The sequence below is a fragment of the Myxocyprinus asiaticus genome, chromosome 4 (genome assembly GCF_019703515.2).
Source record: "Myxocyprinus asiaticus isolate MX2 ecotype Aquarium Trade chromosome 4, UBuf_Myxa_2, whole genome shotgun sequence".
Taxonomy (NCBI): Eukaryota; Metazoa; Chordata; class Actinopteri; order Cypriniformes; family Catostomidae; genus Myxocyprinus; species Myxocyprinus asiaticus.
The window spans coordinates 26,797,399-26,811,305 of NC_059347.1; the positions used below are offsets into that span (position 1 = coordinate 26,797,399).

Here is a 13,907-nt window from a genome sequence, read left to right on the forward strand (position 1 = left end):
AGTGATTTTAATTTCCCCTGATTTTTTCACCCTCCCTTGTTCATCAATAAACTGTGTTTTTTTTTTGTTATTTTTTTTTACCTCTGCTCTTGTGCCCTCTGTTTCCAAGCATGACAGTTCAATCTGTGCAGAGGAGATCAATGTCCAGTCTGCCATGGTACAGCAAGATGTTTTTTCAGTTCAGTTCTCCCAGTTTTCTTCCTCCCATCAAGCCATGGAAGCCATGGTGGCTCAAATCTCAGAGCTCACCCACCAACTCAAACAACTTCAGACATTTGCAGCTTCCATCCCAACCAGCACTGGAGCTGTGCCTCTACCCACCTACCTGCTATTCCGTTGACCCTAAGACTTGCCATTCTTTCCTGTCACAGTGCACAGTGTTCCCTTGTATTCTTTCTACAACCACTGTTTGGGATGGCAAGTTTCCTTTCTGCTTTACATTTCAAGACTTCTCTGCTGAGATGATTAAGGTGTTTGATCGGTCGGTTCACAGTAGGGAGGCAGCACGACATCTCCTCAACTTGCGCCAGGGTGGTCAGTCTGTTTCAGACTACTCCATTGACATTTGTATCCTGGTTGCATTCTGCGGGTTGAATGATATAGCCCAGCAGGACCAGTTCCTGCATGGGCTTGCGGATCACATACTGGATGCCCTTTACACCCTTGATCTTCCAATGTAGTTTAATCACTTGGTAGATCTCGCCATCTGGGTTGATGGTCACCTGGCCCAGCACTCTCTTCTCCGAGCTGCTCATCATCCAGAAAGCCATGGTAAATCATTCACCTCGTCTACTGGACTGGAAACCGAGCACATGCAGGACCCATTTAACCCCTGTGGAGAGGCAATGTCAAACTATCCAGGGGTTGTGTCTGTACTGTGGAAGGTTGGGGCACTTCCCTACTGCATGTCCTATAAATAGCATGCCCTATTAAAAGCCAAAGCTCATCAGCGGCTCGGGGAGTATTGGTGAGTGTCACACCCATGGTCGATTCACCTGCCCTTTGCACTCTCCTTCCAGACTTGTTGCAGTGAGAGACTTCCTCTCATCAGTGCTTGGCACAGATCGACTCTGGGGCTGAATGCAACTTCATCAACTCCACTCTGGCAGTTAAATGGGGACTGCCATTGAAGTTGAAGCCTCCCCTCTGGGCCAGTGCCATAGATGGTTCCTCCCTGGCCAAGATTACAACTGCTACCGTGCCGGTGAGTCTACTTATCTCCGGCAACCACCAAGAGACAATTGTGTTTTTCCTGATTAAGTCACCTGAAGCCCCTATTGTCTTAGGATATTCCTGGTTGACTAAACATAACCCTCACATTAACTGGGGGGAGAATTCTGTTTGCTCATGGGGTTCTTACTGTTTAGCCTATTGTCTGGGATCTACCTCATCTCCTGTCTCTTCTGTTTCTGTATTGCAGGACGAGCCATTCAATCTCTCAAGGGTTCCTGCCATCTACCACGACCTGGGTCCAGTCTTCAGTAAGTCCTGAGCCACATCTCTCCCTTCACATCATCCTTATGACTACACCATTGACCTGCTGCCTGACAGTTCTCCGTCTAAGGGATGACTCTACTCCTTGTCTGCTCCTGAGCAGAAGGCTATGGACACTTACATTAGGGAGTCTCTAGCAGCTGGTCTTATCCATCCCTCTTCCTCGCCAGCCTGTACGGTGTTCTTCTTCATGGGGAAAAAGGACGGATCACTTCGGACCTGCGTCGACTACCAGGCCTTAACGACATCACCTGTTGCCGCTCATGTCCTAGGGCTCAACCATCTTCATGAAGTTGGACCTCTGTAATGCTTACCATCTCATCTGGATCAAAGAGGGGGATGAGTGGAAGACAGACTTTAACACCCCCACAGGGCACTTTGAGTACTGTGTGATGCCCTTTGGCCTTACCAATGCCCCAGCTGCCTTCCAGGCACTCATCAAAGACGTACTCAGGGATATGATGAACGGATTTGTCTTTGTGTACTTGGACGATATTCTCATCTTTTCCCAGTCTCTTCAAGAACACACACAGCACATCACACAGGTGCTGCAACTGCTGCTAGAGAACAGCTGTATGGTACCTTTTCCACACACAGTCAGTTCTGTTCCTGGGGTTTATCATCTCAGATCAAGAAATCTGTCGATACAGCCAAGGTTAAAGCCATCTCCGACTGGCCTATTCCTGACTGCGTAAGTCCTTACAATGCTTCATGGGCTTTGCTAACTTCTACTGTCACTTCATCTGAAACTACAGCCAGGTGGCTGCTCCTATCAGTACAGTCCTACAGTCCTCACTGCCAACATCCTGCAGTTCCAATGGATGCCCGAGGACCAGTAAGCATTTGATATCCTGATGACTTAGTTTACCTCCGCTCCTGTCCTGTCTTCACCGGATCCTGAGTCCCAGTTTGCAGTAGAGGTGGACACATCGGTGCCAACATTCTGCAGTTCCAATGGACGCCCGAGGATCAGTAAGCCTTTGATAACCTGAAGACTTATTTTACCTCTGCTCCTGTCCTCACTGGATCCTAAGTCCCAGTTTGCAGTAGAGGTGGACACATCTGACACTGTTGTCAGAGCAGTCCTTTCACAACGGTTCATTGAAGATAGCAAAATGCATCTCTACGCCTTCTCCTGTCATTTGACCTCCACGGAATGGAACTACAACATTGGCAATAGGGAGTTGTTGGCTGTCAAGTTCGCTTTGGAGCAGTAGCACATTTCTAGTCAGGACCAACCATAAGAACCTGGAGTACATTTGATCAGCCAAACGACTGAACTCCCGCCAGGCCCGGTGGTCCTTTGTTTTGTTTTTTGGACATTTTGACTTTACTCTGTCCTACCGTCCAGGTTCCAAGAACATAAAGCAGGACACCCTCTCTCGGATCTACAAACCTGATGAGAGCATGCCCTCTGACACTATCATCCCTGACATTGTCGCTCCAGTCACATGAGGCATAAGTCAACAGGGCTTTGAGAGCTGCCTCTATCATAGAGTGTTGTCCTAAAGGTTGGTTGTTTGTACCCAAGTCGGTCTGATTGGCTGTTCTCCAGTGGGCCAACACCTCCAAATTCATCTGCCATGCAGGTACCAAGAGGACTTTGGCAGCGATTCAGCAGAGATTCTGGTGACCATCTTTGAGGACTCCCGTCAGTTCATCACATCCTGCTCGGTCTGTGCTCAAAGAAAGACCTCCAGTCAGCCCCCCATTGGTCTCCTGCAACCACTCCCTATTCCCTCCCACCCTTGGTCACACATTGCCCTGGATTTCTTCTCCGGTCTCCCTCCCTTCAGGGGTAACTCTGTTTTCCTTATTGTGGACTGCTTTTCCAAGGCGGTACACTTTATCCCACTACCCAAGCTCCCATCGGCCAAGGAGACAGCCTAACTTGTTAAAAACATCTTTCGGCTCAATGGAATTCCAGTAGATGTGGTCTCTGTCCGAGGTACCCAGTTCATCCCACACTACTTGAAAGAGTTCTGCCAACAACTGGGAGCATCTGTCAGCCTTTCCTCTGGTTTTCATCCTCAAACCAATGGGCAGACCGAGCGGACCAACCAAGACCTTGAAAGGATTCTTCTATGCTTGGCATCTCAAAATCCATCCTCTTGGAGCCAACAACTACCCTTAGCCGAATACAAACTTCCTGCCTGTGTTGTCAACAGGTCTTTCTCCCTTCCAACGCTGCCTGGGCTATCAACTTTTGGTCCCAGCCCAGGAGCCCATTGCCTCGGTCCTGTCTGCCCATGCCTTCATACAATGATGTCGGCGCACATGGAGATGTGCCAGAGAAGCTCTCCTCAGAGCCCGGGGGGGGGGGGGGGCGGCGCATCATGACACATGTTGATCGACACCGCAATCCTGCTCCCTGTTACATTTGTAGCCAGAAGTTATGGCTTTCAACCAAAGACCTCCAGCTTAGATGACCTGCAAATTTTCTCCCCATTTCATCTGTCCTTTTACTCTAACCAAAGTCATCAGTCTGGCAGCGATCCATATCAAGCTTCCCCCCTCTCTCAGCAGGGTTCACCCAGTTTTCCATGTTTCCAAGATCAAGCCTGTCCACCTTTGTCCACTGAACCCTATCATTTCAGCCCCTCCTCTTCCCCCCGGCTCATTGATTGAGCTCCTGCCTACACTGCCAGGGACGACTGGGAGGGCTATGGTCCAGAGGAAAGATGCTGGGTTCTGGCTCTGGACATTCTGGGCCGCACCCTCATCGTTTCATTGGCAAAGGCCTCCCCCTTGGGGAGCGCCAGGTGGCTGACAATCAGGTTTGTTTTGTCTTGTCCATGTGTAGTATATTAGGTGCAGAAGAATGAACAATTGCTATACAAAATGACTTCAATCCAGGAAAACCCAACCTTTTAACCCTGGAATTCCTCAAAGCCATAAAACTAAGAGACTGCCAAAGATGGTGCCTTTAAGTGCACCAGGCAGCAAACATTCCAAAGGACACACAAAGGAGGAATAACCTTGAAACTATGAATCTGTACATTTGGTGCTGAAAGTCTCCCAGCTGAGTCCTGTGGCCCCCTTTCACCAAACAAAGGAAAATCACACTCCCCTCTGGGAGTCCCCTCTTGGGAGACTGAAGCTCCTTTTAGGTTGTTGATTTGTGATAATTAACGAGTGCCAAATGGCTGGCAAAGGAGACTAACCATACTGCTAAAACAGCATGATTTAAAACAAAAGGGCCATTGGTCAGAGAGGCCCCTGCAACCCACGGGACAGTGATATGGGGCAGACTCAGCATGACCTTCTGAACTTTTCCACACAGGCACCAAACTTTTGACTCTATGCATGCATGTTGGACAGAGCGTACAAGATAATTTTATATCCCAGGCTTAGCCTGACTATATAATCTAAAATAACAAATAATCAAGCATCACCATGCTCTAAGTTAATCGAGTAACCATTATAACTTTTAATCTGGTATCCTATTAGGAAGCTCTCAGTCTAGGAACCTCCTTCTTGAAGTTAAACTCAAGAGAGCAAGATCTGAAGCCATAAAGATTTCACACAATTCACAGTAATTGTGGTTTAACCCTCTAAATGCACAGAATCTACCTGTTTGTACCAAAATGTACACAATGTGCCTTGCTAGATAATTCTGAAAATGATGTTATGACCTGTGATCACTTTTATAACTGACAAATTAATGACTATAGCCTGATGTACCTTTTAAAATACGTGAAGTAATTTGTAATCACTTTAAACTGACAAATCGATGATTATAATCCTTAATCTTGTATTATCCATGTTGTAAAACCAATGAATTAACCATTATGATTTTTAATTAGGTATTTTTATGTTTTGTTAATGGCACGTTGAAATATTCATGAAAGTATGTCGTATTCAGTATGTAAATGCTTGCTTGTTTACATAGAGAATGTTGATGTTAACGAATGTCATGTCTCTTGCACCATTTTCAAGATACAACATTTCCAAAGGATTGTAAATCAACTTCGAAAAGGAAGGAATGAGTTGACCATGTGACTCTGAAAAGTCACTTCTGATTGTCTCAGGACACCTTTGGGGTGCGGCCAGTCTACACTCAAGACTCTTGTACCAAGGAAGAACGCTCGAGTTCTCTTCTCTTGCTTCTTCACTTCCTCTGCAGCTCTGCATCCTCCGTGTTCTTGCCATCCCTCAAGCCCCGGCATCCCTCAAGTTTTGTACCATGTAGAAGTCCAAGAAGGCTCGGACGCCAAGTTCCGAGGAAGCCCTTCTCTTCTCTGCGCTACGACTCACCAACGTGACAGGGAGTCGTGAGTCCTCCATGCGGAAGGCCTAGCTTCAAAGCCCTACCTCATCATCCCAGCAACAGACATCCTTGATCTTAAAAGAGGTCCAAAACATCGACGGAACAACCACTGATGGAACAACGTTCTACAAATAGCCAAAGAACCAAGCAACGCAAGGAAACACAAATACATCTACAGATTTTGCTGAAAGTGCTGGTGTCTCTTTAATATAATTCGAGTTACCTGAATGCAAATCGAGTTAGACTGAATTAAGTATCAATGGTTCTCAAGGCATTGTCTACAGACCCCATAAAGTTCATTTTCTCTGTATAGTTCAGTTTATTCACCTTCTGTAACAATCTACTCACAACCTGTTTCCATATTTGTCTGTGTGTTAGATTCGTTTTTATGTTTAGATTAGCAATAAAGTCTTGTTTGTATTCAAAGATAATTTGACTGTGGTATATTTTGATAAATAATCTCATCACTTCATTTTTCAAAGATCCAGCCCTGAAGCTATACTTAAAATATGTGTGATATTATTTTCAATAAGCCATGAGAATAATATTACTCCAATAAGTGAATTAATCACAATTCCCTTATTAAAGCTAATTCCATACAACAGAAATTGTGAGTGGATAAAACGAGACATTATATTATGTTTGTAATGGTGGACAATTTTATTCAGACAAATATTCTAATTATTTGTCATTTATCCTTCTTATAATGGTTGCTGAACAAGACTAATTCCATTATAAAATTCCTTACATAATGACTTAGACATACGGACAGTTTAATTTAATTCCTAACACACATACTGTTCCCTACACAATGATGGAGGTACGTGGGCACTTTAACCCATACCGTGCACATTTATACTACCTAAATTCCTACACATGTGATTTTCTGTGTGTCCCTTGTGTGTCTGTTTGTTCAGGTGCCATGTGCTGCTGCAGTCACAGGGTTTCCCAGCAAGGGCTGGTTTGGTGCAACAGCTCGTTATCATGATCAGCAGCACCTATTCCTTGATTCCCCAGTTCTATTAATCCCCCACTTGTGTGCTGTTTTGTGCCAGCTTCTCTCAGTCCTTGTGGTGAGCAGTTCAGCCTTGTCTTTCTCCTGTCTGTTTGTTCCTGCTTTATTTTCTGTTTTGTCTACCCGGTTCTAGATCAATGACTCTGTATATTCGAGTTTGCCTACCCCTGCTCTGGATTTGTTTGCCTGGACAATTCTCTGCTCTGTTTTATGGAATGTGCCTGGACTAACCCATTTGGATTTGTCTGCCAATTTCCTGTCCTGCTGTCATTTTTTCCCCCCTTAGGATTATTTGCATTTTTCCCTGACTTTTTCACCCTCCCTTGTTCCTCAATAAACTGTTTTATTTATTAATAAAAGTGTGACAAAAACCTTTTTATAATTGATTATTTTAGTCATGCACAAGAATAAACATAAATAAATAACTGTAAATCAGTCAAACCACTACTCACTCTGAAAGCTTTGTTCGACAGAATCCACTGATCATGGATTTTATGAGCATCAAGTCTGAGGGAAATACTCATGTTGGAATATAAATGGATATATAAAACATTAAATTCAATTTAATGTCAACAACTCAGCTGGAAGACTGGAATATTACTGAATATTCACCAAGTAGATTCATTCTGGAAATAATTTTAAGGCTAAGAACCAACAGCAGAAACTGCAGAACATAACCTCTATTCAAAGTAATGATTTTTTTTTTTTCACATGGATATTCTGATAAATTCTCTATTGACTGATATTTCAAATCAACCGAGCCTATCATAGACGCACAGCTATGACATATCACCAATAATTTATTACTGTTGGTGTCTGATACACAGATGAAACCAGATAAAACAGTAAAAAACTGTAAAGACACTTCAGAGATCTGTCAAAAATTCATTTTTTTTTTCTTTCTTCAGAACACTTAAATCCAGAGCATTTAAAATGTCAAGGCTAATAGGTCAAGAAGAAGAAAAGTGATTTGAATAATGATTGTGAGCACAAAAGTTTTCTCATACTACTATAAAGATTATTATACTTCATCAACCTATGTCCTTCAATGAAAATGAGTTTTACTGTGCAAAGAAAATATACACAAAGTGGCACGTGTAGGCTGATTCAGTATGAAGGGTCTTAATAATGGAATTTTACAATTTAAGTACATTCTTTGTATTATACATAAAAGCAGCTCATGGACATGTGATAAATAGAAACAAAACAAAGGTGAGCTACAGTATTTTCTACGACTGCTATAGAACAGGAAAGAATGTATTTTAAATCTTCAATAACCAGTTAAACACGATCAAGGCTACACATTTAGTTGAAAGCTATTCCCCGATGTGAAACATACAGTACATGCAAAATCACATTCTGAGATTTCCGCTTAGCCTCTGAAAGGAAAAATAAATGAAGCAAGACCACCCTTTGCTAAACTGCAATCAAAACTCCGCTCCCAGCTAGACTGAAAAAGCATGAGTACTTATATATTTATTTAGTGATGTTTAGATTTCTCAAGGCTGAAAAGTCTCCATGGGATATATATTATGAACCAAGAGATTTGGAGTTCACATACCATGACAAGCTATTTTAGCTTTGGAACAAATCCATGAGTACAGTTACTGGGTCTAATTCACAAATGTACACATGTTTTATATCTCATTCACAACAGGTGTATTCACACATACATTTCTTTTTACCCTCGTTCTAATTTTGATGACACCGGATTATTCTAAATGAGTGAGTGAGTGCCTGCAGTTATTAGCATAAATAGCATAATACATGGCCAAACCACAAAAGGGCTTCCCGCACAACACTCTCTAAAGATGCACCCCAAGATCTTCCAGTAAAGCCCAGTGCACCATTCTCAAAACTAGTTGAAACACAATAAATACATTTTAAAATTTACATTTATTCATTTGGCAGATGCTTTTATCCAAAGCGACTTACAAAAGAGGAATACATTGTAAGCGAATCATCTTAAGGAGACAAAAAGTGCTGTATTATAAAGTTTCACTAGCATCAGAATAGTAGTATTCAAGACAGATTAAAGTGTAATTTTATTTTTGTATTTTTTTATAAGCCTACACTACATTTGATTGTATTTTGGACCTCTCATTTGACAACTGTATATATATATACTATATGCCATGCAGGCTCCATTTTTATGCAGAATCTATCCCAGATCGAGCTATAACACACACAATTTTTGTAACTCTGAAATATATGGCCAAAAGTATGTGGACACCCCTTCTAATTAACAAGTCATGTTACTCCATTAATTCCAGTGAAGACAAATCATAATGCTTCTTCATTCAATTGCATTCTAGGGTATTGTGTCCTTCCAAATTTGTGACATCTGTTTGGAGAGAGCCCTTGTCTATTCCAGCATGACAAAGCTGCTGTGCACAAAGCGAGGTCCATAAAGAAAGGGTCTACTGTGTCAGATGTGGAAGAACTTGACTGGCCAAACCCCAGATCTGAACCCCACTGAAGAACTTTGGGGTGAATTGAAACTCCAACTGAGAGCCAGGCCTCATCTTCCAACTTCAGTGCATGACCTCACTTGATGCTCGTGTTCAAATGGGAGCAAATCCCTGAAGCCATACAGGTATATCCCTATATATACCCTGTCGCTATCCCTACAGTGTAGAGGAAATCCTTCACAGAAGAGTCAAAGCTGTTATTGCAGCAAAGGGGGAATTGATGCCTATGTTTTTCAAATTAAATGATCATCAAGCACATATGGTGTCCACAAACTTTTGGCCACATTGTGTTGGCAAGATTTATTGTATGGCCACTTAGTTATTTAATTTTTTAATAATAATGATTATATGTAAAATAATAATAATAATAATAATACATTTAATGTGAGTCAATGATGTACTGTATGTATTCGTGTGGTCTGAGTTGGTTAATTTTTTTAAACCTAAATAAAAAATTATATACATACAGTATATGTATATGTGTGCAAACTTATTTATTTATGAATCAAGATTTCAGATTAAAAACATTTACACACAGGTTTTACACACAAATACATACTGTATGTATGCATGGTTAGGTGACACCTATTGTGAGTACAGTTACAAATTTTTTAAATTTAACTTACTGTGGTTGTGTACAGTCCTGCAAGTTACACATTCTGCGAATAGGTTTGGGTTTCTTGCTAATGTCACAGTAGCCTCTGTGCACCACTTTGTTGTCACCTTTTTTACGGCACCCATATTTGGTGTACTGGAATCCTGAAGACCAATAAATAAAAGAATATTAATTTAAATATATATATTTTTTTAAGTGAACCAGCCCTTAATAACCAACCAGAAGTACAGCAATCTGAGCTGAAAACAAAATTCCTCCACCAAATGTGAGTACAGTGACTACAATGATTATCTCCTGAAAAATAATATACTCAAAAAAGTACACTGCCTGGCCAAAAAAAAAAAGTTGTCATTTGTATTTAAATAAGCAGATACTTAAGAGCCTATGACTGGATCATTATTTCAGTGATTCATATGTTTCAGCTGGCAACAATTCTTTTAACCCCAACTGATGCAGTGTGTAGCTTCTCATTTCTTAAATAACCATGTCGGAAGACGTATCCCGTGGTCGTGGAAAAGATGTGACTGTGTTTCAGAAGGGGCAAATGATTGGCCTGCATCAAGCAAAGAAAACGTCATGGTTACTGGTGTAACCTCCATTCCCTGATGGAGGGAACGAGATGTTGGTGTCGATGTAGTGAAACTAGGGGTCACTCTTGGGAGCCCGAGACACCACTGGTCTTTGATAAAAGGCCAATGAAAATTGGCGAGTTGTATTTGCATGCCACTCCCCGGGACATACGGGTATAAAAGGAGCTGGTATGCAACCACTCATTCAGGTTTTATGCTGAGGAGCCGATATAAGGTCCGGCCATTTCAGCGGGTAGTTCAGCGTTGTGGCAGGAGGGACACAACATCTCATTCCCTCCATCAGGGAACGGAGGTTACACAAGTAACCATGATGTTCCCTATCTGTCACTCACTTGACGTTGGTGTCGATGTAGTGACACTAGGGGTCCCTATACAAAATGCCACAAGGCTGGCGGGCAGACTTGCTGTGTGCCTCATAGCCAGCACACCAGGTCGACACGTAACCTCCCCGACACAGTTATGAGTGTCGAACTGCCCATTTTGGGGACAAGTCGACTACCCAAAGATAGAGACAGGCTTAACCCAGTCGTGGCCTCTTTTCCCCTTCTCTTTTTCCACTCCCTAAAAAAGAAGGGGGATTATCCGACTGGGCCGCCAGGTCTAGTCGGGGGGTGTCCCTCCCAAGGGGAAGACACCGCAGAGACCACACCTCGCCCAAAGAGAGGGGGGATATTTAAGTGGAAGAATACATCACATGGTCTTTCCAACCATGTGGACAGCCTTCAAGGTAGATCCTGCCCAATGGGGGAGGAGTTACTACAAACATGGAGACTGGGGCAGAGGGGCTCTGCCCAAGGAAGATGCAGTTTGCCAGCAGGGAAACGAACTAGCAGAAGATATAGATCGTATGGGGTTAGCCTTACAAGGAACCGCCACATCGGAGCACCTACCCCAGAACAGGGCTCTTAGTTAGCGCGTGTACTGGGCTGGCAGCGAGTCTCTCCGAAAACTCGACTGCCACAGGGCTCGGAGGAAGTCAACCAGGGAACAAAGTTTGTGAACACTACTGGGAATTAATGGCGCATGTATTGAGCTCCAAGGGAGGTGGAAGGCGCTATGTGCAAGCGATACACCCGGCCAGCTATCCCGGGCTTATCCGCTTGTGTTGCGTGCCACTACCTGGGACGAAACCGGTTCCACACGGAGGTTGTAGAACCTTGCAGAGATGTTGGGTGTTGCCCAGCCCACTGCTCTGCAAATGTCTGTTAGAGAGGCACCCCTGGCCAGGGCCCAGGGAGCCGTTACACCCCTGGTAGAATGGGCTGGTAGCCCTACTGGGGGCGGCATGTCCTAGGCGACATATGCCATAGTTATGGCATCAATGAGCCAGTAGGTGATCCACTGCTTGGAGACAGCACTTCCTTTCCGCTGTGCACCAAAGCAGACAAAGAGCTGCTCAGAGATTCTAAAGCTCTGCATGCGAGCCACATAGATGAGTAAAGCGCGCACCGGATACAGCGACGACAGGGCTGGGTCTGCCTCCTCCTGGGGCAGCGCTTGCAGGTTCACCACCTGGTCCCTTAAGGGGTGGTGGGAACCTTGGGCACATAGCCCGGTCAGGGTCTCAGGATCACGTGAGAGTAACTTGGACAGAACTCCAGGCACGTTCTGCTGACAGAGAACGCTAGCAGGTCACCTACCCTCTTGATGGAAGTGAGTGCAGTCAGGAGGGCAGTCTTCAAGGAGAGTGCCTTAAGCTCGGCTGACTGCAAAGGTTCAAAGGGGGCTCTCTGTAGACCCTGAAGAACTACAGAGGTCTGATGAGGGAACAAATGCGGTCTGGAGGGATTCAGCCTCCTGGCGCCTCTTAGGAACCTGATGATCAGGTCGTGCTTCCCTAAGGACTTACTGTCGACTGTGTCGTGGTGTGCTGCTATGGCAGTAACGTACACCTTCAAGGTGGAAGGGGACAGCCTCCCTTCCAACCTTTCTTGCAGGAAGGAAAGCACTGATCCGACTGCGCATCTCTGGGGGTCTTCCCGATGGGAAGAACACCACTTAGTGAACAGATGCCACTTAAAGGCATACAGGCGCCTCGTAGAGGGGGCCATAGCCTGAGTGATCGTGTCTACCACGGCAGCTGGGAGACAGCTTAGGTCTTCCACGTCCCGTCCAGGGGCCAGACATGGAGATTCCAGAAGTCTGGGTGCGGGTGCCAGATGGTGCCCCTTCCCTGAGAAAGAAGGTCCTTCCTCAGGGGAATTCACCAGGGAGGAGCTGTCGCGAGGAGCATGAGGTCCGAGCACCACATCTGGGCAGGCCAGTAGGGTGCTACCAGAACGACCTGCTCCTCGTCCTCCCTGACCTTGCACATGGTCTGTGCAAGCAGGCTCACTGGAGGAAACGCATATTTGTGCATGCCAGGGGGCCAGCTGTGTGCCAGCGCATCTGTGCCGAGGGGGGCCTCGGTCAGGGTGTACCGGAGCGGGCGGTGGGGAGGATTCTTGGGAGGCAAACAGGTGCACCTGTGCCTGTCGAATCGACTCCAAATCAGCTGGACCACCTGAAGGTGGAGTCTCCACTCTCCCCTGAGGGTAACCTGGTGTGAAAAAGTGCATCTGCTGAAGTGTTGAGGTTGCCCGGGATGTGAGTGGCTTGCAGCAACTTGAAGTGCTGCTGACTCCAGATGAGGAGACGGCGGGTGAATTGTGACATACAACGAGAGCGCAAACCACCTTGGCGGTTGACATATGCTACCGTACGTGCTTGCCCTGGATCAACGGCCGAAACCTCCGCAGGGCGAGCAGAATTGCCAATAACTTGATGCAGTTGATGTGCCAATGCAGTCGCGGACCCGTCCAGAGGCCGGCGGCTGCGTGCCCGTTGCAAACAGCGCCCCAGCCTGTTTTGGAGGCGTCTGTCGTGACCACGACGTGCCTGGGGACCAGTTCTAGAGGGACACCTGCCCGTAGGAACGAGAGGTCAGTCCAAGGGCTGAAAAGATGGTGACAGACCGACGTAATGGCCACGCAGTATGTCCCTTGGCGCCATGCCCATCTCAGGACTCGAGTCTGGAGCCAGTGCTGAAGCGGCCTCATATGCATCAACCCGAGCGGGGTGGCCACCGCCGAGGATGCCATATGCCCCAGGAGCCTCTGAAAAAGTTTCAGTGGAACCGATGTTCCCTGTTTGAACACCTTCAAACAGGCCAGCACCGACTGGGTGCGCTCGTTCGTAAGGCGCGCCGTCATGTAGACTGAGTCCAACTCCAAACCGAGAAAAGAGATGCTCTGAACCGGGAGGGGCTTGCTCTTTTCCCAGCTGACCCGAAGCCCTAGTCGGCTGAGGTGTGAGAGCACCAGGTCCCTGTGTGCGCACAACACGTCTCGAGAGTGATCTAGGATTAGCCAGTCGTCGAGATAGTTGAGAACGCGAATGCCCACCTCCTTTAACGGGGCAAGGGCAGCCTCTGCGACCTTCGTAAAGACGCGAGGAGACAGGGACAGGCCGA

At 45.5% G+C, this 13,907-nt stretch overlaps 1 protein-coding gene across 1 annotated transcript in view; it reads right to left on the minus strand.

Annotated features, from left to right (window-relative positions):
- Window positions 1-13,907, minus strand: part of LOC127434483 (A disintegrin and metalloproteinase with thrombospondin motifs 3-like) — a 217,127-nt gene that overhangs the window by 24,987 nt on the left and 178,233 nt on the right. The window contains exon 19 of the mRNA XM_051687301.1: window positions 9,877-10,009. Within this exon, the coding sequence (XP_051543261.1) occupies window positions 9,877-10,009 (133 nt within the window). The remainder of the gene's footprint in view (window positions 1-9,876; window positions 10,010-13,907) is intronic.